General features: G+C 41.0%; 1 protein-coding gene across 5 annotated transcripts in view; it reads left to right on the forward strand.

Annotated features, from left to right (window-relative positions):
* The window catches only part of FMN1 (formin 1), a 429625-nt gene that overhangs the window by 311589 nt on the left and 92057 nt on the right, over nt 1–25979 (forward strand). For all 5 annotated transcript variants that reach the window (XM_086710287.1, XM_086710286.1, XM_086710289.1 and 2 more), the window contains one exon: nt 19603–19695. In XM_086710287.1, the coding sequence (XP_086566413.1) occupies nt 19603–19695 (93 nt within the window). The remainder of the gene's footprint in view (nt 1–19602; nt 19696–25979) is intronic.

The raw sequence follows: 25979 nt of genomic DNA on the forward strand, positions 1-25979 counted from the left end.
TTCCAACCCAGTAAGCTTGTTTCAGAAGACCATGGGGAAAGGAAGGGGGGGGAAAATCATTACAAACAGAGAAGGAGGGAGACAAACTATAAGAGACTCTTAAATAGAACAAACTGAGGGTTGAGGGGGAGGCAGGGGAGAGGGGAAAATGGGTGATGGGCATTGAGGAGGGCACTTGTTGGGATGAGCACTGGGTGTTGTATGTAAGCGATGAACCATGGGAATCTACCCCCAAAACCAAGAGCACACCGCACACACTGTATGTTAGCCAATTTGACAATAAATTATATTTAAAAAAAAAAAAACCTTTGCAGCAGTCGATCCCTACACCTGGAATGCCCTTATTTTAGATATTTCCGTGTCTTGGGCCTTCTCTGTTCACCCAAACTATAGCAGCCACGCTTTGAATAGTGACTGTTAGGACTCCCAGTTTTGATAGTGCTATTGTTTTCTATTTATTTGTAAACATTTACCACCCTACTTCCCTCCTGCTCCATCCCTCCTGCTCCATGAAGGCAAAGATCTAAGGACCTTTTTAATGTTTATACCTACTGCCACAGGGTTGAGTGGATGAATGAATGAGCAAATTAATAAATGTAGGAAAGACTCAGCTTTCCGTAGTTGCTGACCTTGCTATTAGAGAGAAATTAGATTTTTTCCTTATGGACAAAGATGTCAAATAAGCATAAATAGGTAGACACTTTAGGGAGACATATTTTAAGATTGGACAAAGGGACAGCTGATGTCCCTGAGAGGTAACAGGTGCCTCACCCACTTCTGGTTGGAAGACTGTGTTACAGCAGATGGGTAGGATAGATGCCATCAGAAAGGGGAGTTTGTGGGGCACCTGGGTGGCTAAGTCAGTTGAGCGTCTGACTTTGGCTCAGGTCATGATCTCATGGCTCGTGAGTTTGAGCCCCACGTCAGGCTCTGTGCTGACAGCTCAGAGCCTGGAGCCTGCTTACTATTCTGTGTCTCCCTCTCTCTCTGCCCCAACCCACTCGTATTCTGTCTCTGTCTCTCCCAAAAATAAACATTATAAAAAAAAAATTTAAAAAGTAAGGGGAATTTTGCTAAATGATTTTGAAAATGAATTCCAACTCTGAGTTTCTAAGATGATTGTTACTATGTGATTTCAGTGCATTCTACAGTTCTCCTTATTCAGTAAAAGTTACTGGTCTCTCTCCTAGACTTTGTTAATTGAACAGCTAAGAATTCCTGGAATTCTGGCCATTTATAGGATATGGGATATAAAAATCAACCGTAAAATTATAGCAGGTTTGGATCTCAGATATTCTCTTTCTAAATGGCTCTCAAGGATCTGCTCTTGAAATCACCCATGCCTCAAAGAATTTGGCGTGGATACCATCTAGAAGTGATCTTTATATAGTAGAACTCTTATCCAATGTGATTGGTTAATGGATACAATTTGGCCCAAATCAAGAATCATAGAAAATGATACTTGAATCCCTTAATATTTAATTTAAAATAAGCTAAGGGGGCACCTGGGTGGCTCAGTCGGTTGAGCGTCTGACTTTGGCTCAGGTCATGATCTCACAGTTTGTGAGTTCGAGCCCCGCATTGGGCTCTGTGCTGACAGCTCAGAGCCCGGAGCCTCCTTCAGATTCTGTGCCTCTCTCTCTGTCTGCCCTTCTCCCAATCACGCTCTGTATCTCTCTCTCAAAAATAAACATTAAAAAAAAAAGAGTTATTAAATCTTCTTATGAAGATTCAGTAATCTTCCAAGTTAATCAACTTCTAAGTTAAAGCCAAGTTTGTTTCATTTTAGATAGCCATAATGAGCTAAACATAATTTCTCCCAAGAGTTAAGGACAATAGGGAGATGACAGAGCACAGTTAAAAGTTAGGTTTGAGGGGCTTCTGGGTGGCTCAGTTGGTTAAGCGTCTGACTTCAGCTCAGGTCACGATCGCTTGGTTTGTGGGTTTGAGCCCCATGTCGGGCTCTGTGCTGACAAGCTCAGAGCCTGGAGCCTGCTTCGGATTCTGTGTCTCCCTCTCTCTCTGCCCTTCCCCTGTTCATGCTCTGTCTCTCTCTGTCTCAAAAATAAATAAAAAACATTAAAAAAATTTTTTAAATAAGTTAAATATAGCATCATTCCCACACCTTTTTAAAAATGAGCTTTTTATTGTTAGTTTGGAATAATTTCAGGTTTACAGAAAAGTTGCAAAGATAATATAGAGAGTTCTCCTATAGCCCTGATCAAATTTCTCTATTGTGACTGTTAACAACATCTTGCATTGTTGTAATGTAGTCATCAAAACTGAGAAACTGGCAGTGGTACGTTTCACTTAACTAAATTCTAGTATCTCTTTGGATTTCACCGGTTTTTTCACTAATGTACTCTTTTTGTTCCAGGATCCAAACCTGAGTACTGTGTTGCACTGGGTTGCCATGTCCCCCCAGTCTCCACTGTGTTCTCTTGCACCTATATTTAACAACAATATTTTAGCTTCTTGTACTTAAATTGGCAGAAATAGTGCTTTTTCACAGTCGTATTGCTACAGTTTACTATCAAGTAATTACGTTATATAATTACAGGGAAGCTTGGCTGGCTCAGTCTGTAGAACCTATGACTCTTGATGTCAGGGTTGTGGGCTCAAGCCCCACGTTGGGTGTAGAGATTACCTAAAAATAAAATCTTAATTTCTTAAAAAAATTATTTAATTACAATAAAAAGAACAAGTTGTATAAATAGGTTTGGAAAAAACACAACCGTGCTTGAGAAGGATCCTACTCAACAATGGGAAGAATTGCTCAGGGAAACCAGAGAGTAGCTTTCCAGCTGCAATCTTTGAACATGCTGTGGGAATCAAGTAGGAGGAATAGAAAGTAGCATTGCCTTGGCAAGTCCATTAATGAAGTATCTTCTATATTCCCATGCAAAAAAAGAAAAAGGTATTAATGCGGTTGTAATGGTGATCCCCAACCTGTGGGTATAGCTTCATCCTTTGAAGTGGTTAGGGCAGGCCTGTAGAGGAGAAGATGGGTCTTGAAGATAGGAAGCAGAATGGCCAGCATAGGACTTGGGTCTTTTCATTACCAAGCCAGAGCTTATGCTATGTTACCGTAAACTTGTGTCAGGTCAAAGCATTTCTTCACAGAAAAAGATTTGTGGGTGGTTTTGCGAATATCAAAATATTTTCCTGCGCAAGTAAATTGTGTATCTTGGACCCTGTGGAAGCTTCACAATCCACAAATGGATGCTTTTCATGTCAGACGATGAAATGAGTGAAGTTGGAGGGAGGCCTCTTTAGCCCCAGCAAAGGGGATTGGGGTTTTTGCCAATGTCCTTATCTCTTCCAGATTTCTTTCCAGATTTCTTGGCCTCAGTATGGGTCTTAGAATGGGTAGAGGTCATGGACTGTGACTCTACCCTGTAGGTACCATAGAAAGATCACTGACCCGCCTGAGAGTCAGCAGCCCTGCTCTTGGCCTCCTCTGTGCCGCTTACTAACATAACCTCCACCGAACCTCGCCCAGCCTTCTGTTTCTCCGTTTAAAATGAAAGGATCCCCTGGTGGCAGAGAGCGGTTTTTAGCTTTCATTACCTTGTTTCTTACTATTTGCAAAGCACTTTCATAGCTACTCCATACTGTTTCCAGAACTTCCTGTAGGTGATTAGGGTAGGAGGTTGGATAGCACAAGGCCAGTGGGTCTGACATCCCTGGGTTCAGATTCTGACTCAGCCACTTAATGTCTGTGGAACTTTATTCATCCCTACTTATCAAAAGGAATAATAGCCAGACCAAGCTTATAGAGTTCTTGTAAGGAATAAAATGAGACACATAAGGCAGGCTAAGGTCCAAGACATCTTTGGTTATTAAGGGCCATTTGTTACCAGTCATACAAGTTGAGAACTTGGTATAATTTTCAGGGAATCATAGCATATAGAGATAGAAGGCATTATGCCCAATTCTGTGTAGCGACAAGGTGCCATTAAACCAGTAACTTTTCCTGTGCCATTAGCCATGGGCTAAAACTGCTAATTTGACTGTGTTTTTGCACTGTTTTTCTTGACTATTTTGATGGACTGTAAAAACACTATCAAATTTCCAGGTATCCAAAAAAACCAAAAAACAAAAACAAAACAAAAAAAACAACACACCCTCTGAAATGTGAGGAGGGGCTTGCTTGACCTTACACTCAGCCCCTTTGTTTAGCAAATATTTATTCAAAGCACTGAGTTAGCTGCTAATTTTGAATAAACTAACTAAAATATCAAGTCATTTATAAACACATTTTAAGAGCAAGTGTTACTCTCATTTTCTAGGGGGAGAAACTGATTCCTACTTACTCTTCTGATTCCTCTTCTCTCAGGAATAGGAATCTGTCCCTAAGAACAGTGATTAAAACTTGCTGTCTGATAGGGGTGGGGAAGGAAAGCAGGGTTTGCCCTCCAGCTGTTGTGCCGATTCACGAAAACAGTCGCAATGCCCTTCCTGATGGTGATATTATAAAGGGAATCAACAAATAGTTGCTACCTGCTTTTAAAGGCACTATATATGGGAACTACAAATACCTAATTTGTTTTTTCAATCCAGGACACATCTTTCCCCTTAACCACCTACCCTCCCCCCCAAATTGAGCGATTTAAGCTGAGGCTGAGTTTTTTTGTTTGTTTGTTTTTACCTGGTATATACCTTTAATGTGTTGTTTTTCTTCCTTAAAGCTATTGTACAATTAATTGTGAATCCTAATCAACACCATGTTGAGGTCAGTGGCACAGAGTAAAACTGACCAGGCAACTCATCTAATGGAAATAACTGAACGATTGAACAAAGTCCTGCCACAAGTACGTGGCTCATCTGGAAGACACGGACAAGTTCCTGGGGTTCCCCTAGGCCAGCAGGAGATAGCTTAACATAGGCCTCTTCTGCCTTTTCCGTGGCATCAGTGCTGAAGACTTGAGGGAGTTTAACAGGCATTTCATCATCTGTCATACCTAGCCTCTCCCAGGGGATACTGCTTCTGTGTCACCATTTCGGCTGTCTCCTTCCACCGCCCCACTTCAGTCCTGCCCGGCATTTCCCCTTTCCTCTAAGAGTCCCATCCTTCCTGACACACTCCCGCCTAACCGAATAACGGCGTCCTGTCGCAGACATCACCCACTCACCTTCCCTAACCTGCCAGGCCCTGGGAGGCAGACTACCAGGGCCTCTGGACCAGTAACTTTCCCTGTGCCATAACTCAACAGAGAGGTAGGCTCAATGACAGGTTTACAGGAGAGCAGGACTTTAAATAGCTGAGGTCAGTGTCTGGAGGCTTCCCGACAATACCACTAACAGCATCCCGCCAACAAGACTATTGGCCGCTTGGTTACCCGCTCTCAACTATTTCTGATGTTCAACTTTATTTTCAAACACATCCTCAGAAATCCTGACTCCTAGCAGATTGACAGCGCAGCCCTCTTTATTTGAAGCCTTGTTTATAGGCCACAATTCTCCCGACAGATTTACAAGTGTCTGTGGAGTTTTAAAAGACAATTGCTTAACAGGCATTAAGTGAGACACATAGGACTGTGTAAATATTTTAGCTGGAATAGGGGATTTTTTTTTTAAACGCCTGAGCCAAATATTGCATTAAATCTGAAAACGGTGGCAAACTGATTAGCTGCCGTTGCCAGCTTCATGCTTTGCCAGGGATTCCTTTAGCCAAGAATAGATACTAGAATGTGTCCACCAGTTGAGCTTGGGTGTTTTAAAATAACTTTCCATCCTTTGCTTTCTTCTCCTTGTGCCTTTCCATCTTTTTCCCTCTAAATTTCTTTCTGGTTTATCTGGATGTAAACACTCTCCAGAGTAGAAAATTACGGTTAATGTGACTATCCAGCAGAGGCCGAAGTGGGAACGGGGGCCCAGAGGTCAGAGAAATTGCGGAAGGCTTGCAGCTGTCCTGGTTGAGCAATGTGGAAACAGGTTGCTTTTTGCTAATGGGGCTTATGTATCTTAATCACTGGTCTCTTTGCAGCCAGCTATTGTACTGCTGGAAGGAAATAGTCCTCAGATCAGTTTTGTTACCCCTGCCCCTTACTGATTCTCTTGAGTTGTAAAGAGGCAGGCCTGTTGCCTTCAAGATTTATATGTACTGGAGAATCTGTCACTTAATGTTAGTAGAAACTACCGTGTAATAAGCATTTTGGCTCTAGAGGAAGCATTTTTAAGTTTATTTACTTATTCTGAGAGAGAGAGAGCATGAGCAGGTGAGGGGCAGAGAGAGAAAGGGAGAAAGAATCCCAAGCAGGCTCTGCACTGGCAGTGTGGAGCCTGATGTGAGACTTGAACTCTCTACCGTGAGATCATGACCTGAGTCGAAATCACAAGTCAGATGTTTAACGGGCTGAACCACTGAGGTGCCCCAAGAAGCATGTTTTATTTAAGAATTCCTATGGGGAAGCCATTTTCCTGATTCAAGCATTGGATAAGACGTATTGTTTGACCTCAAATATAATTTCTGTGAGAATAAGCCATATACTACTTAACATGTCTTTGCTCTGCCTTTGCTGATCCCATCAGCAACCTCTTAATTTTCACCTGCTCATTTTCACTAAAGGCCCTCCTTAATGCAAATACTCCATTGGTTGCCCAAAAATATAGGTTCTGTCTCTTCTCCAGAAATGGCTTGGATTTTTTTTTATTTATTATTTTTAGAGAGAGAGAGCGCACGCAAGTGTGCTGGAGGGGCGCAGAGAGAGAGAGAGAGAGAGAGAGAGAGAGAGAGAGAATCCCAAGCAGTTCCCGTGCTGTCAGCACAGAGCCCAGTGTGGGCTCATGAATTGCGAGATCATGACCTGAGACCAAATCAAGAGTTGGACGCTGACCTGCTGAGCCACCCGGGTGCCCCTGGATTTTAATCATGTGTCCAGACCGTTTAATATTCTTGGTTCACAGGTCTGAACATCTTAAAATAATGTGTTTATAATTTTGTAAATGTATACTTCAGAAATATGAGTGCTTAATGTAAATATGCCTGTAGACAGTTCCCCAAGCCCATTCAGATAACTCCATTGGTATTGGTGATAGTGTAATTTTCATTCCAATTAAATGGGGCCAGGGAGGCCTTTCAGAAAGGCTGCTTTCAGGGACAGACCTCAAACCTAGCCTTATGTTGCAGTTACATCACAAATTATTTTGTGTCAACTTTTGCATGTTGCCAGGTACAGTCATCTTTCAGGAAACTACCTCAGTGCATGGATGATCATCTCATATCTTACATTCTAGAGTAAAATCACTTCAAATGCAAGGACCCTAGCCCCCATATTATGGTGATGGGCACAATTGTAGCTTACATGTAGCCAGCCACCTCTGCAAGGCAAAAATACAGAAGGCACAGTTGTAATTTAAAAAATCTCTCTCTTTGATCATTCCCATTTTGGTATAATCTATGTTGTACCAAAAGCAGTTTGACCATAGGTATCAAGAACCCTAACAATGTTTTATTTTACCCATAATTATACTTTTCAAATCTAACCCGAAGAAGCAATCTTAAACTGAATAAGTTTTTCTGGGCACAGAATTTACTTAAAGCCTGACTGACTACAAGAATAAGTGAGAAGGGACTTCACTGTTCAACTGTGGGGGCATTGTTAGATAAACTAGGGTACATTTATTTGATGACATTTGATATGGCTATTAAACACAGTGCATGTGCATTCTGTGAAATAAATGAGAAAGTGTGCGTGATACCTTGAATAAAGGTACGTGTGTTACTCTGTCAAATACAAGTGTATAAAATACATATATAAATGCAGCCCTTATAAAACTATGGAGGGGAGTATGTGATGCAGAGGCCAAGACACTTTAAAAAAGGTATGAAAGTATTAAATGATGACTGTTCTGAGCATGATAGCATGAGTTCCCTTCCCTTTCAGTTGCTCAGGAACTTTGTGATTAGGGCTGCCTGCCTGAGGTTTCCTGTTAATACAGTCTACCTGGAGATCAGAACCACGGCTGAATGTGCCTTTTTTTTCCATTATAACACTATTGCTTGACACATCAATTGCTTGACATCCCCAGCCTTTCCAAACCAGTCTCAGAAATTAATTTATACTAAAATGTTAATGAATTCTTCTTTAATAGTGTTTTCCTTTTAAATTCATATGTATGCATGTCTAAAGAGATCTTCTGAAGTTAGCATCTTCAGTTCAAGGGAAAGCTTCTAATGGTGATGATTTTCATGGGGACCATGAGAAGGGATGTTTTTAAATAAATGGATGGATCGCTTAACACCCTATAAATCAAGTCTTGCCTGATCCGTCTATATTTAGGCCTAGTCATGGGTAGGTGATTAATGAATATTTTTCATGCTAATGTCTCACAGACCAAGGCTGCGTCTATAACCACATAATCATCACAGTGGAAATTCTGACTCAGCTGTGATGTTTGATAGGGGGGACTTTTGAATAGTGCCTTAGACAATTCCGTGCAAAGGCTGTAGCTGGTGGCCCAGCTTCGCAAGTCTTTCCAAAAGTCCTAAAGCATGTTGGCATGTCCTCACTTGGCCCTGTCACTTTTGCTTAAATTTTTTCATGGAGAATACTCATGATCATGGGACATTAAGGTGAATTTGATCTTGGTCAGCCTCCCTCTGTGAAGTGAATCAGCATCATGGGACTCCCCTGGGCTCAAGCTTCCTGGTGGGTTTATTTTTACACAACATTCCTTTGGGGAAAGGAGCACCCACTCTTGAACAGAGTAGCTCTAGACAGTATCTTCTTGGGTGGAATGATTTTCTTCATTTTGCTATTCTTTCTCTAGCTTAACTACTTAAACAAGTGGCTATAGAATCTGTCTCCACTAACCTCACCCCTCTTCCTCTTTTTATCCCCTAGTCCCTGAAACTGCTTTTGAGAAGACCAGAGACCTCCATGTTGCTAGAATCAGTGGCCACTTCTCTGTCTTCTACTTGACCTTTCAACAGTATTGCACACAGATGACTGCTCTTTTTTCCTTGCAATACTGGGTTCCTCTCAGACCATGTGACTCCACACCCCTACTTTTTTTTAAATTTTTTTTTAACATTTATTCATTTTTGAGAGTAAGAGAGACAGAGCATGAGCAGGGGAAGGGCAGAGAGAGAGGGAGACACAGAATCCGAAGCAGGCTCCAGGTTCTGAGCTGTCAGCACAGGGCCCAACGCGGAGCTTGAACTCACGAATCGTGAGATCACGACCTGAGCTGAAGTCGGATGCCTAACCGACTGAGCCACACAGGCACCCCCACAGCCCTACTTTTCTATCCAGCTGCTCATTCTCCGTCCTTCGCGGGCCTCTCCTCCACCACCTGTGGAGGACAAACCAGGGTTTGTCTTGCAGCCCTTCCCTTCTTTGGCTACATTTTTCTATCCCATCCATGAAGCCTGAACTGCAAACGTTTATATAGAACATGAGTATCTAATTGACATCTCAGATTTAACATGTCCTAAATAACACTCTTGATTTCCCTCCTCAAACTTACAGCTCTCTCCCTTACTCTAGTCAAGTCTGCAGCCAAATATCTTCACAGTGAGACTTTTCCTGGCTACTTTATTTAAAATGACAAGCCTCCTACCTCTGTGGCACTTTGTGACTTCCTTTCCCCAATCATGGTGGTCCCAGCTCCTTTGAATCCAGTTTCCTGAATGCAGTGCCTTTGAATCAAAATCTAAGTGATTCAAAACACAGGACACTAAATATCTGGGAAAGAGAACAGCTCTGTGTCCCTGAGGTTCAGCCATACTATTACCACTTAATTTATCCCCAAAGACAAATGCATTCCCATCATGCTTTACTTTCACTCATCATATTTCCTCTTTCTGAAACTACTTCCCTCTTCCTTCATTCTCCTTGGCTGGCTGGCTAACTCCTCCTGAACTTTTTTCAATTGAACTCATAAGTTATCTGTTTTGGAGAAGTTTCCCTGGCCACCACCTCCCGACCCCAGTCTGAGTTGGAAGCCCCTACCCAGTGTCCCATGACACTGTACTACATTACAATTTGTTGATTTATCTCTCTCTGTTTCTAGATTCTTACAAACATTTTTAGAGGAAAGATGGCCAATACCTCTGGTTAAATAGTACCACCCCCCAACATTTAACACAGTGCTATAGTGCAGATACTCAATATTTTGAATGTATGAATATTTGTGTAACCCATGTGTGTGCATAGTAGGCATAGAAACCACCCTGTCTCCTGTGATCTAAGAGCAATTTACTCCAAAATCTCTGTAGCAAAACAAAGCTGTCCATAAGGTTTGATGGAAAGAGGATTGGTACCTCCAATCTTCTATTTCCTTGTTGGAAGGGGCACCTCTACCTCCTTGTAAGGTATCTTTGTTCTGTGCTAGGTCCAGACTTGGTGTAAGATTCAGCACCTTGAGTATTCACATGCTCACAGCATGCACTGTGAGTTCAGGAGGCTTTACTGAAGCTAAGGGGATGCCCCAGCGACCAGCCTTCTCCAACTCAACGGTTCCTCTCTTTCTGTCTTTCTTCCTCTGTATTCATCTCTCCTTCTGAAAGGGACCCAAGCTCTTCTTCCTGTTATGAAAGACAATGTCACTTTTCCCTAAAGCCAAAATATTAGGTAACACCCACCCAAGCTCTCCTCTGGAGATGGTGGGATGCTTGACCCTAAGAATTAATCAAAGATTTTTGTTTCCGATAATGACTATTTCCTTTCTGAGAATTCTGAATCTAGCTTTTGAGACTAAAAAAAGAAAAATGTGTATCTCAAAAATAAATAAATACATACATACATACATACATACATACATGATGAATCTGTATCTCCCCTCTGAATTCATGAATGTGAATGAACATGGTTGATATCCAGTCCATTTTCTCCAGTCCCTGTATCCATCTACATGGATTATACATATACATATCAAGAGATATATTTTTCACATATCTGTGTGTATATAAACATCTATATATGTACGTGTGATACTAGAGCCAAATGCTATCAAGGCATTAAGATCTGTACTGCTTGTGTATAGGACTCCCCACCACCACCCCTGCCATTTGGTGGTTTATTCATTTATTTAGTAAATACTCATTGAGTATCTTCCATGGGCTAGACAATATAATAGGTGCTGGGAATATACTCTTTCTGCCTAATGGGAGAGGCAGCCAATCATGAAAGTTATAATTACAAAGGAGAAGTATCAGTGCTATGAGACTATAACAGAGGAAACCTCATTAGTATAGAATGGAGGGTCCAAAAGAAATACTGATGAAGTGATCTTTGAGCTGAGATTGAAACAACTAACCACTAACAAGGCCTGGTTACTAGGAGCATAGGAGAATGTCACTGGAGAAGGAACACACTGATGCGGGGAGGGACCTGATGGTGTTTGAGGAACTGGGAGATGGCCATGTGTCTAGAGTGCAGAGTGTGGCCAGGAGAGTGAGGCTGGGAAGGCAAGCAGGAGCCAGCCCATGCAGGGCCTTGGAAGGGCCAATCTGGAGGAGTAATGGAAGCCACCGGCAGGTTTAAACAGGGGATTGGTATAGTCAGATGTGTATTTTATAAAGATCACTGACTCTAGTGTGAAGAACAAATCAGATGGAGGCAAGGGTAGATGTGGGAGGACCAGGCAAGAAGGTACTGAGGCAGCTCTTTTGGAGGTGAAACTGTGGTCTAGACATGTCGGTTTGGGAGTCGTAGTCCTCATGATGGTTACTGCAACGTTTACCTGCGTGAGATTTTCTTGAGGTAGAGAGCAAGCACGGGAAGAAAGCAAATAATAGTAAAGAACGTTAACACTTAATGTTTGATTATAGAAGGGTGAGGCTGCAAAGGAGACAGGATGGTCAGAGTTAGGAGGAAAGCCAGGAGTGGGGCACAGAGCTAGGGGACAAAGTATTTCAGGAAAGGCAAGTGTTGAACATGGAATCCTGCTGGGCAGTGAGCCAAGGCAAGGTTAAAAAGAAGAGAAAGGGAGCAGACAGTAGGATGGATTCCTTGGTGACTTCAGAGTGTTTTCTCAGTGTCATCAGAGGGGTGAGGTGGATGCCAATGGGTCTGAAAGTACGTGGTGAGTAAGAAATAAAAAAAAGAGCCTGAGCAATTTTTAGAAGATGGGTTGGATGTGAAAGGGATTCAAATATTTATAACATAATGATTTGTTTACTAAACACGTAAATATTAGAAATGTTAATTCAAAGAGTTTGTGGGATGATTGTTACTGTTTCCTGGTTCTTGGAAGTGAAAAGAGTACAGTCATGTACAATATGTTATCTATCTAGGCTTAGTAGTGTTTAAATATTTCAAATGGATAAAGAATATTGCAGATAGAATGTACTGTTCGATATACAAAGGATTTTTCAGGTACATTTCATTTAGTCCTCATGAAATTTTATGTATCAAGAAACTAAGAGAGGTATTAAATAACGTCCCCAGCCAATCAGTGGTATGGAAAACTAAGAAATAAATGTATCTTCCGATTAAGAGTAGTTCAAGGAAGAGGATTTCCTAAAGTATTGATTGTTGCTGTGTGTGTGTGTGTGTGTGTGTGTGTGTGTGTGTGTGTGTGTATGGTAGATACACTCATATACATAAGCATTATTATGCCACAAGAAAATACCAAAGCTTGGGTAGGGGCGCCTGGGTGGCGCAGTCGGTTAAGCTTCCGACTTCAGCCAGGTCACGATCTCGCGGTCCGGGAGTTCGAGCCCCGTGTCAGGCTCTGGGCTGATGGCTCGGAGCCTGGAGCCTGTTTCCGATTCTGTGTCTCCCTCTCTCTCTGCCCCTCCCCCGTTTATGCTCTGTCTCTCTCTGTCCCAAAAATAAATCAACGTTGAAAAAAAAATTAAAAAAAAAATACCAAAGCTTGGGTTGAATTTTTTTTAAGTTAGAAAATTCTTTTTTTTTTTAAATGTTTATTTATTTATTTGGAGAGAGAAAGAAAGAGAACATGAGCAGGGAAGTCAGGGGGAAAGAGGGAGAGAGAGAGAGACAGAATCCCAAGCAGGCTCCATGCTGTCAGCACAGAGCCCGATGCAGGGCTCAATCCCATGAACTGTGAGATCATGACCTGAGCCAAGATCAAGAGGCAGATGCTTAACTGACTGAGCCACTTAGGTGCCCCTAAAAGTTAGCAAATTCTTTAAGTGTCTTGCCAGTACTACTCTTAAGTCCAATTATTTATTTAATGGGTCTTTTATTTTTATAACATTTATTGGTACCTTTCTAAAACTAATGTGTTTGATTTCTCAAGTACATTTGTATTTCAAACTTCAGATCCATGGTAACTGTTGAAACGAAGACACAGTCACATCTAAGATTTGACGAATCATTCTACCTTGCAAAAATAAGCACAAAAAGAACATTCTTCACTTATCTGTATATTATGGTTTTAATTTAAGACTCAGAGTTTCTAATCGCTTTTTTAAAAAATGGCTTGAGATATAATCACATTTTCTATAATTCATCCACTTAAAATGTACTATATAATGATTTTTGGTGTATTCACAGCAGACCATCACCACAAACAATTTTAGAAAATTTCATTACCCCAAAAAAACCTCATACCCTTTAGCTATCACCTCCTCAGTCTCCCCCCTAGCCATAGGCAACCATCATCTAATTTTGGTCTCTCTAGATTTGCTTATTCACGACACTTCATATAAGTGGAATTATACAATTTGTAGTTCTTTGTGATTTGCTTCCTTCACTCAGCATAATGCTCTCTCAATGGCTTTTGAGCCATAAACACTGTGCATGTACAGACACGAAAAAGCACTGGCATATGTGAATCCATGTGTGTGTCTGCATTATTTCTGTGTCAGCGAGATAACCCAGGTACCATGTATATGAGACCTGTAGTTTCACTCCTAATACCCAGTTGCCCAGTCAAGTTTTTTGAGTACTCAGGATACAGATTATTTTTTCCTTTGGATGAATACAGTCACTAAGAGGCGCGATTTGGACGTAATAAATACATCAGTTGAATTTCCAAATCAAGGGTAATGAATGAAAACACCTTTGACTACATATAGGTTGTCCACACCAGAGTCATTAATGTACATTGGTTTGATTCAAGCCCAGAAATTTGACTTTAGGGGCTGTTTAGCAGAATGTGCCTGGCACTCCCCTACAGAATATAATCTATGTAGGTCTCTTCTAGAACAGATTTTCTATTCCCCCTACCCAGGATTTCCTCTAATGCTACTTATCACTCACCATGCTAAGCCTTAAGATGCCCCCCGTATTTAGCATCGGAGCTCAGGAACTTGCAATAGGCACTTTTCATTTTAAGCTTTTATCATTTGTGTTTGACTTAAGTCAACCTGAAGCCTTCCTTCATGTAGTCTTTTTTTGTAAGAAGTTTTTAAAAATAGTATACTCTCGGGGCGCCTGGGTGGCGCAGTCGGTTAAGCGTCCGACTTCAGCCAGGTCACGATCTCGCGGTCCGTGAGTTCGAGCCCCGCGTCGGGCTCTGGGCTGATGGCTCAGAGCCTGGAGCCTGCTTCCGATTCTGTGTCTCCCTCTCTCTCTGCCCCTCCCCCGTTCATGCTCTGTCTCTCTCTGTCCCAAAAATAAATAAACGTTGAAAAAAAAAAAATTTAAAAAAAAAAAAAAAAAAAATAGTATACTCTCTATTGTGCCTACCTTTAATAATCAAAGTTGAAAAATTCTTAATTTTTTACTAATTTTATGTATAATTTTCCCCTTCCATAGAAATCCCCAAAAGCTGTTTTTATTTTACCATTTTAATGCATTGGATTTAATGTAATTCCCTAGCCATTTCAGTTCAAGGCCAATACCATGAAAAAGAAGTGTGTAGGTTTATTGTGCTAATATTGTGATATTGATTTCTGATTTTTTTTTTTTGTTTTTTTTTTTACTTTATTTTGATAAAAGTGTGTTTGGGGGTAGAAAACTGAAAGTTCTGTGTGTGTGCATGTGTGTGTATTTCATGTGGAAAACACTAGGAAGGACACTATACTGTGCTGGTATTGCTAAAAAGAGATACCAGAGTACAGTTATGTTAATACGGGAGGAAATAATTCACACCGTTTACAAGCAGTGCTAATTCCTAGAAACAATAATTACTATGTGCCCTACCCATTGTTGTTGGTGACCCATTCACTACAATGTCCGAGGGCATAGATTTTAGTCTGGGTTTTTCACTAATACATCCTCAGTACCAAATATAAGTTGTGCAATTAGTTGACACACAAGGGGATATTTGGTGAACTGATGTATTTGTTGAATGAATTCCTTTGGGATAAACTCCTTAACCCAGCATTCTATGCCCTTTATATCTGACTCTGATTTATATCTCTCAGGTAAACCCTATTGATAAAAGATTTGCTCCGGTCACAGTTCTGAATGTTGCTGCAACAATCCTCTATAATGATCCTTGGAGCTTGGGACTTTTGGAAAGGATGGGGAATTTGTAAAACTGAGGGGGAAGTAAAACTGACACAGAGCCATGGAGGGGGTGGAGTAGGAATTAGGTAAGCAGAGAATAGAGCCTTCCAGACTGAAAAAGCAGAGTCTGGATAAATCTCTCCTTTCCTCTAAAAATGTATGGTGACTCCTCTAAGCCCACAGATCCTTCAACTCAGACAAAGAAACATGTTCTATGTTCTCCTAAAAAATGCCCACGGACGTTTGAGCAATTAGACATGTCTTAGGCTTTGATGAATTAATTATATGTAGGCCTTGCCTCTGCAGTCTTGCAGCCTACCCATGCTTTTTAAAATGGTCCAACAGACCCACTGGTGTCTGGGTGGCTCAATTGGTTAAGCCTCCGACTTCAGCTCAGGTTATGACCTCATGGTTCATGAGTTCAAGCCCCACATTGCGCTCTCTGCTCTCAGCACAGAGTCTATTTCAAATCCTCTCTCTCTGCCTCTCCCCCATTCATTCTCTCTCTCAAAAATAAAAATAAACATTAAAAAAAATTTTTTTAACAAATAAATAAATAAATAAATAAATAAATAAATAAAATGGCTCAACAAACTTTATTCCTTGTTCTTATGGGGCAAAAACAAAACAACAAAAAACAAGACAACCACCTTTGACCTTAGCAGTCTAATATCTGAAATCTTAAAACATTCAAGGCCATATCCTTCACTGAAATGCTTCACAAGCACTCATCTTTTAAATGAGTTAAAATAACTCTGTCCATTTAGTGTCCATTATTCCTTTATGTTTTGCTTTTCAATATTTAATCTGTCTCTCATGACCATCACTTACTATCTAACTTCAGGAATCAATATATTTTTAATTCTGCCCCAAATTTAATAGATAACAAGAAAGAGAATGTAGGGTGACTTAGGCTTTAAACATTGGAAACGCTGGCTCGGCCTGTGGCTGAGGCAACCTTGGTGGTCTGGCGATATTGTATACGCGCCCTCTGGTTGGACAATAAGTGACATTTGTGGATTTGTCAGTGACCTCTCCCCTTTGTGCACTGCCGGTCTCCGGTGTCATCATTAATTAATCTTCAGGTCTCCCATTTGTCTGCTGGAAAGCATCTCAGATAAGCCAAGTTAATAAGTGGGAGTGGGCGAGCTGCCTGGTCACTGGAACGTGCAACTGTGTGGGGACGGTCTGTGAGCTGGTCAGAGAGCACCCTTCTGCTCTGATCACAGAAAGAAGTTTGATTCTAACAGGTCACGTGGGAAGCTGGGCCGGTTGAGGTGCAGGGAGGACCTCCGAGCCCAGCCAGGGACCTGCTCCTGCGCGCTCTGGCTTCAGTTTCTGATTTCAGAACCTTGAGGCCCAGAGGCCTAGGGCTCTTGCTTCATACTTGCTTCATCTTTCTCAGGAACTTCTTCAGGGAATTCTAACAGTGGGTGGTAGAACTTCAGCAAAGGAACAAAAATTATCATCCTTGTGTTCCTAACAGAGAGCATGTTTCTGTAAATCTGGTGCGTAGCATTTGTAGTCACTGATTCTCGGCCGTGACTCTCTTACCATTCTGGATGGGGCATGTTTCCCAACCAATTTTACTAAATCATAAAAATAAATAGTGTTTGTGAGGCCACTTGCCAGTGCCAGGCATTCTGCAAACCATCTTATATGCATCATCTCACTTAATTCTCATATCATGTCTGGGAGGGGGTCCCTGCTGTGCAGATGAGAGAAACAAGGCACAGCCCCCTGCCAAGCCCATGAAGGACTTGATCCAAGCACAAGCCCTTCACTCTACCACTATATGGCCTCAAAATCTGAGCTGTTCCCTAGACCCCGTGAGCTCTATCACCACAGCCAGGACAAAGGAAGAGCCACAATGATCAATCTTTTTAATTCAGGCAGAAGTAGCGATTTTGCTTTTGTTATTGAAAAAACAAGCTGTGCCTTTGGCTTTACTCTGGCTAGGGAGCAGTAACCTTGAAGAAATTATTGTCATGGCTTTAATTATGTCCTATTACTGAAGTACAGACATACCTTACCATATATTATCTGTGTTTATGAAAAATAGTTGTCTATAAGTGGAATTGTTGGAATTTGGACATAATAGAGGGCTAAAGAATTTAAATTCTCCCAATTTATATTGTAAGAAATTCTACCTCTCTTTTAAATATGGCTACCCGTGCTCTCAAAATCATAGCTGGATGTCATCAGGAAAGTTTACATGGCCATGAAAGTTCATTGAAAAATGTCGATTCTTGAAAGCAGACACCTTCCAAAGTGTTTCTGACCAATCTCCTGCTTGTAGGTCTACCCTCAGAACTAATCTGGAGGTACCATAAGACAGGTTACCTTGCTTATGTCTTATGCCATAAGGGAGTGGATGTTTGGGGGTGGGGAGAGTCTTTAGATGACACTGAGCCCTTTCAAATCAGCATGGGACAATCACAGTGTTTGCAGAGTGGAGACTGGGACCCTCGGTGCCAAAAAGAAAGGACAGAAGGAAAAGATGAGGAGGTCATGCTGTACTCCTGGAAAGCCCACTCTGAGTCTGGGTCAGCATTGCTGATGTTTTTTTTTTTAATCTTCCTTCACATGAGAATGTAGTTAAGGGGCACCTGGGTGGCTCAGTCGGTTGAGCATCCAACTCTTGATCTCTGCTCAGTTCATGATTTCACTGTTTGTGAGATCGAACCCCATGTCGGGCTCTGCACTGACAGCATGGACCCTGCTTGGGATTCTCTCTCTCCCCCTCTCTCTGCCCGTTCCCTGCTTGCGTGCACTTGTGCGCACATGCACTCTCTATCTCTCTCCAAAAAAAAAATAGAATGTAGTTAGGATGAGGAAATCATACACTTTGGCCACATCTGCATAGAACTCTCTGGAGAAGTTCTGGGACAAGTAAATGACACTTCCATGATGACTTCATAAGTATTAATATAAGTACACAAATAAATATAATGAATGGTAAAACATAAATATGGAAGGTATTAGAGATACTTGAAGGATGTAAGAACTTTGGATTGGAAAGGGCTTTATGCTGGTGGCAGCATGTCAGAGAGACATTTTAGGACGAGTGGGACTTTGTCTATTGCAGTTATAAGTATGTATGACACTCCAGAAGAACGGATGGAGAACCACATGAATGTAGAGGTGGAACTGAGAATGTTGGCTGATAGGATTTGGAAGCACTGCAGAATTTTGGTTTGGTTGGTCAAATGTATGTGGAAATAGACCTGAAGGGTGCAGATGGTACCATGATGGAGAAGGCCCAGAGTTTGAATTTAATTAGCAGTGAGCACCCATCCATGGTTTTCTCTTGTCTTACATCTTTTCCTCTTCGTTTTCAGTGGACGAGTTTGCCTTATAATTCACACGGACCAAAGAAAACTTAACAAGCCTCAGAGTTAACCCTTGATCTTCTCTCCCTTAAAACAGAACAATAGAAAGATCATAACTTTCCACTATTCCCCATCTCAGCAAATAGTAGTCTTTACCACTGTGATGGTGAACTGTGGGTTAGTGGGGTTTCCATATGACCAAATCAGAACTGTCTAATTAGAGGGGATGTGATTATCCAAAAAGCTATCTATTATAAGTGAAAGATTGTAGATTATAAATTATAAATCCATTTATAATTTCTATCTGAAGTATGTCACATGTAAAACAATTTCACATGCATTAGTGGAATATTAATGGGAAGGGTGGGTGAATGAGAAGCATGAAAAGAGAGGGTCAGTCCTCCCTGACCTGGGCTTGCTTGTCATGCTGGGATGTGGGGGGGTTCCAGGCAATTTGGTTGCTTGGGAATTTCTGCAAAACCTATTTCAAGCTCTACTTTTGGAGCACAAATCTGAAGAGGATAAGGGCCTTTAATTCCCTGGGAATTCAGTAGTTCTTGCCTGTCTTTTTTTTTTTTTTTTTTTTTTTTTTTTTGAGAGACCAAAAGCACAATACTTTACCTGTCCCGAGTCAGGTTTTTCTGCATCTCTAAAAGGAAAGTTGAAGGTGGTGCATTTATTTGTTGCTGAAGAAAGGTGTGGAGTAAGATGACTATTTTTATTTGTTTGTGTTGCTTCTGGTTTTGTTTTCTTTTTTTTTTTTTTTTGCCCTGGAATTTGCTTAAACAGTGATTGATAAGGATTTTGTACACTTAATACCAAAGAGCATAGCACAGAGCATAAGCTCAGCAAGTACATGTTCTTCAAGAAATCTAATTCCCGACTTTTCTTCACAGCAAGTGAGAAACAGATGATGGTGGTGTGCAAGGAGTCACCGAAGGAGTATCTCCAGCCTTTCAAGGACAAACTAGAAGAGTTCTTCCAGAAAGGTAGGGAACTGCATCAGCTACACATCCATGAATCTCTGAAACATCTGCCATTCCCTGGACCTTTCTCTGAGGCCCACGGCCCGTCGCATCCCTGCTGACCACTAGCAGCTCCAGTGACTGGAGCCAGTCCATCTTCCTTCCTCCCTCTATCTACTCAGTGTAAATAGAATTGTTCTGCTACTTTTTTTTCCAGTGTTTATTATTTGAGAGAGAGAGAGAGAGAGAGAGCAAGCAGGGGAGGGGCAGAGAGAGAGGGAGACACAGAATCGGAAGCAGGCTCCAGGCTCTGAGCTGCCAGCACAGAGCCTGACGCAGGGCTCGAACTCACTAACTGCGAGATCATGACCTGAGCTGAAGTCGGCCACTTAACCAACTGAGCCACCCAGATGCCCCTGTTCTGCTACTTTTATATCACCTTCCAAACCCTTTTTAATATGTTAAATCCTTTAATGTTACTCCTGTTCTTGTAAACTTCTTGAGGGAAGACGTTTTCTTTGTCTCTTCATGGAGCCCAAGGGAATCCTCAGTACATGTTACCTGCTGAATGACATACAGTCAAGGCTTATGTAGTCATGCCTTTCAGATTTGCAGTCAGCCTGAACAAGCAGCTGGTGATTATCTCCCTAGGTTTATCAGTATAGCATCTTAAAAACTTGTGTTGTATTTTTTTAATGTCTTTTTTTGAGAGAGAGAGAGGAAGAGAGAACACACATGTGCAAGTGAGTGTGGTTGGGGGGAGGGCAGAGAGAGAAAGAGAGAGAGAGAATCCCAAGCAGGCTCCACATTGTCACTGCAGAGCCCGACTCAGGGCTTGATCCCCAGACTGTGAGATAATGACCTGAGCCAAAATCAAAAGTCAGACACTTTACTGACTGAGCCACCCATGTGCCCCTTTTGTTGTATTTTTATTCCTTTTCAGAACGGAAAATTGGGGCCAAATGAATGTCACACGTGAAGTCACTTGGCCCACATCAACCTTTTGGGATTAGTAGATCGAAGTCATAGGCATGAGACTACTTATTTAGTGCATTTATGCACTTATTTAGAAATCTTACTAAGTTATGTTCCTTCCTCCGTGATTTTGGCAGGGGTAGAGAACTTTGGTTGATCTCTATTAGTGAATGTAGAAGTTTAATGCCTTGCGGATATTTCCTATTCAATTTTTTTCAAATCCAGCTTATGATGTGAATCATAATATAAGTGTGGGGCACAAACTTGCAGTTATGAAGCAAGTTAAGTCATGGGAATGTATTGTACAGTATGGGGACTATAGTTAATAATACTGTATTGTATATTTTAAAGTTGCTAAGAGAGTAGATCTTAAAAGTTCTCATCAGAAGAAGAAAAGTGTTGTAACTATGTATGGTGATGGATATTAACTAGACGTATTGTGATGATCCTTTTGCAGTATATACATAAATGATTGTGTTGTACCTCTGAAACTAATATGTTATGTGTCAATTATATCAGTAAAAAAGCATGGGGTAGTTAGAGGGAGCTTTTGTCTTTGCTAGAAAGTCAGAGGAAATACATGCAGGAAGCTCTGGGGATGTATCAACATGCTCTTTCAAGTTGTTAATAAGGCCCCGTGATACCACACCGTCAACAAAAGACCATTTAAGCAGGGTGAATCCAGAAAGTATGGCCAAACCACCTTGGGAATTGGCAGGAAAATTCTCAGTCCATGAGTCAGAGAAACTCCGTTCCAGCTGTTCCTTTGGTGCAGAGATCATTGTTCCCTCCTCCTTGGTGAGGGCTTGTTTGTGTCGAAGCAGAAGTCAGGAGTTGTCTCTTGGCCACTGCTGAACCTCTTATATGATGGAAGTGATATTATCAGACAAAGTACCATCTTAAGAGCAAAGAGTGATACCACCCCTTATGTGTTATGTGACTAAAATTAGGTGTATTTTATATGTGAGTTATCACAGTAGATACATTGCTTTAGTATTATGCCATATAAATATAACCTAAATGGCCTGAAGAAAAAGCATGAAGGGTTTCCTTTTTGCTGACCCCCAATTAATAACTTCTGCTTTTGAAATATGTAGAATTAACTTGAAATGAGGCTCATATGTTGTTAGATTCTGTTTTTTATTTTTAATTATTATTCTAAATCTGGAAAATTCTGCAGTGTGTATATTTAGGTATTATCAGCCTATATGTTACAATGGCTTTATACTACTTTCTCTTGGAACTAGCTAGCATCTTAAAACTTATATCGTGAATTCTATTTTTTGTTGTTGGAAAAATAGAGAATACAAGTAGATTTAGAGCCTTGAAAATCTTTAGTGCCTTAGAAAGGGAATTTGCAAATCACTGTCTGGAGGTGTATGTTAGCCTCTTCTCTGTTAAGTTTCTTCTGGTCTGTTCTGAAAGAGGAAATTGAGTTGAGGCAAACTGAACCTTATGTCAGTGAGGCAAGAGTGTGGCAACAGTAAGATGTTCTAGAAAAACTCTAGAGCAACCCTGGCTGCACACTAGAATCACCTGGGAGAGATTTGTAGACATTCCGATACCCAGGCCAAACTCCAAACCTACCATCAGCATCTCTGGGGGTGGGCCCAGGCATTAGCATTATTGATTTACTCCCCAGATGATGCCAGTGTGTAGCCCAGGTTGAGAAACTCCATTGTCCAGCTTAGGTCACCCTTCACACCACACCATTCCGTGTGTCTTCAACGATGTTTATTCAGTCAGGGGCACCTGGCTGGCTCAGTCGGTGAAGCACGACTCCTACTCTGAATGTTGTGAGTTCAAGCCCCACCTTGGGCATCGAGCCTACTTAAAACAAAACAAAACAAAACGTGTTTATTCAGGAGCCTGCTGTACTTCACTCACTCCTTGTTCCTCTCTCAGGGACTGTCTTACTGGGAAAAGATCTGCCACTGAATAAAGGTGTCAGTGCCCCTTGAACCAACATAGTGAAAGGAAGATGGGAAGGACATTAGGAATAACCTCAAATCACATTTAAAACAAAAACAGCTAAAACAAAGCACAAAGAGAATTTAAAGGAAAGCTGTCATTTATATAGAATTTTAAAATATAAAAATAAAATGTAATATTGTAGGAACCTTAAACATTCCCAATATTGTGTGGTGAAAAGAGCCCCTGTTGAAATAGCCTGTTACTGTTATGACGTAGCTGAGTTGGTCAAACATCAGTCTAGAATTGTACTGTCCAATATAAATGGCAGGCACCAGCCACATGAAGCTGTTGGGCAATTGCAATGTGGCTGATCCAATTTGAGATGTGCTCCAAGTGTACAAGAGCAGATTTTGACGACTTACTATAAGAAAACACAAAATATTTCATTTCTGATATTTTTATATTGATTACATGGTAAAATAATATTTTGAATATATTGGGTTAAAAATAAGATATTATTAACATTAATTTGCCTGTTTCTTTTCATTTTTAAGCATGGCTACTAGAAAACTGAAAATGATATCTGTGGTTCACAATATATTTCCATGGGCCAGCACTAGTCTAGACACAAGGCCCTTAGCCTTTCTCATTTCATTCCTTCACTCCCCTTTTCAAGTTCTTGCTCTGCTTGAAGCCTCGGTTCCTGGAATGCAGTTTCAGGAGCAAGCCCCTCCCCACTTTTGCTCTGGTCCTGGCCATTGTTTGGCTCAGGTGGGGGCGGATGCTTAACTGAAGGATATGGCAGCCTGCCAGTTCATCAGGCTGTTCCTCTGTGGTTCAGCAGGTGGGGCTCTGCCATGTTGCAGAATATACAAGTGGAATATCTCTTGGCTACCATGGGGTTCTAAATAGTAGTAACTTTTTTATGTAGATGTTTCAGTGATTGGTAGAAAACGTGGGGTTTTCCTTCCACCATAAACATGCAGTATTTATCCTGGGTAACCGAATTTTTATGACAGTTATACATCTTTAAGTGTACTATCTCATGTAATTCGCCATTCATTGTAAGAAACACCATTATTACAAGTACTACTAAGAATGAAAAATTGTTGACAGTTAAACCACGATGTGTCATAGATTATAAGATGTGCCCTGAAAGCATGTGCTAAAATATGAAAATTCCATCAAGTTTGAAGTTGACGTAATACGGTACTATAATTAGGCAAACAGACTCAGAGAGGAGCAAGGTCTAACACTTCCAGGTAACTCAGGGGAGGGTTTCAACAAAGATGTTTTTGTTTGGGGGGGTGGTGGGGAGGCAAAGATAGTGATAATGATGGTAACAACAGTGGATGATAGCCTTTGCAGTGTGCCAGACACTCTGGGGAGAGAAGCTCTCCTTTCTTTTTTAGGCCTCATGACTACCCTCTGAAATAAGCACTGTTATGACTGTGGTACAGATGAGGAAGTAGAGGATTAGGAATTCTCAGCAGATAGGTTGTGAAGGGCATTCCAGGGAGAGGATGGAAAGACATGATATATTTGGGCAATGGCAAGAGACTTGCTGTGGTGAGATCACAGGGCATATGGGAAGAACACAAGACCAAAAAGGAGAGGAGGGTCCCAATATGACTTGCTAAACAATCTGAACTTTATCTTATAGGCAACGTGGAGCCTTTGGAAAGTGGTATGTATGGGAATGATACAGTCACACTGGGTTTGTTTTGATTTGGTGCATGGGATCCTTTTACTTTGTGCTGTCAAGAAATACATTATAAGCAAGAGCAACATGAAGAAGAGTTGGAGTAGTAAAAGATAGGGAAGTACTCTATCAAGTTATTCCACAGTAGGCCAGGCAAATGACGGTAAGAGCAAAAGCAACCACAGAAAAATAATGAAGGAAGGGACATATTTCTAAAGCTTTTAGGAGTTATAGGACTAGATGACCCATTGGAAGTACAAAAACGAGAGACAAATCATTCCCCTTTTTCTTGCTTGGATTAACTGGCTTGATACCAATAAGGAGAACCAGATTTGGGGTGGAAAACAATGCAGTACATTTTGAACACGTTCATTTGACACATGCAAGAGACACATGCCGGTGGAGATTTTGGGTTCATGAGAGAGCACTGGATGGGACGGGAGAGGGTGGAAGTTCAAGTCATAGGAATGAATGAAAAAGCCCAAAGAAAGGGTATAAGATGAGAAGTTCCTGTAGTATCAAAGTATCTAAGTCCAGGATATAATAACCACAATTGAGAAAAGATGCTTCCATACTTTCATAATATCTGAGTATTTGGCAGACAAGCCAATTTTCTATTAGGAGTTTTATCACTCATAAAGTCTTAAGCAATTGAGTTCTTTATTCCTGAGAAATCACCCATGTGTGATGACTCAGTTGATTCATGGTTACACTGTTTTTTATATGAGCTTCAATTCAGTTCTTATAACACTCATGATGATTTAATTTTTCTTTTGTAAATCATATCCTGTTGCCACACTCAAGTGGAGATGATGTGTTTGCCCTTGTGTCATCTTTCGCTTCTCAAAATGCCCTTAAATAGTGTGACTTGACAAAATTGTGGTACTTGTTCTTAACTAATTTCATTTCCTGTGTAGAATAGAAAGTAATTTTAATGGCACCATTTTTCAGAGTTGCAATCTCCATAGTATCAAGCCTTTTCCCTTACATGGTTTTGCTTTTCCACAGTAGGCTCTTGTTGATTCCAATTTACAGCTCAGTTCAGAGTAACCTTGTGCAGGCATTATTTGAGCTCATGTTTTCCCACCCTCAGATCAAACATAGTCATAATGATATGGCCTTCAAAAATGTGATGCTCACATTAAAAGTCCCCATAAACATGGCAGGGATCCTGTAATTGAAAGAAGGCGCAGAGCAACTGATTAGATCGTAGGTATAGATCTTGTAGGTGGTCTTTGCATGCTGTTAAATTGGTCATTTGTATTTATAGCTTCGGCAGGGAGGGCTGGAACCTAACCTGGTGCTAAGACTAGCCGTCTCCCACACTTGGCCCTATCTCATTCTCCATTAGTTTCAGCTGGCATCCATGAACGGAACCAAATCAAAATGAATCTTAATGAGCTGTGCCAGTCCTACTTTATCACACTATCCTCCAAAGTTCTTTGACCAGCTGAGATTAGAGATATTCTTAATGTCAAGACACTTATCTAGTAATAAGTAAATATATACATTTACAAAAAACTAAGAAACAAATAAAACAACTCTGATTGCCCACATTGAATGCAAAAAGAATCATTTAAATAGATGATCTGGTTCTATTTACTTTCTCATCCTAACATAATGGAGCCTCAGCCTGGCCCATGATAGGTGTTAATAATTATTGTGGAATTAATGAAGGAGCAGCCTGAATCTTGTAAAGCGTCTGGAGGCTATTTTT

The sequence above is a fragment of the Puma concolor genome, chromosome B3 (genome assembly GCF_028749965.1).
Source record: "Puma concolor isolate L17-30 chromosome B3, mPumCon1.1.hap2, whole genome shotgun sequence".
Taxonomy (NCBI): Eukaryota; Metazoa; Chordata; class Mammalia; order Carnivora; family Felidae; genus Puma; species Puma concolor.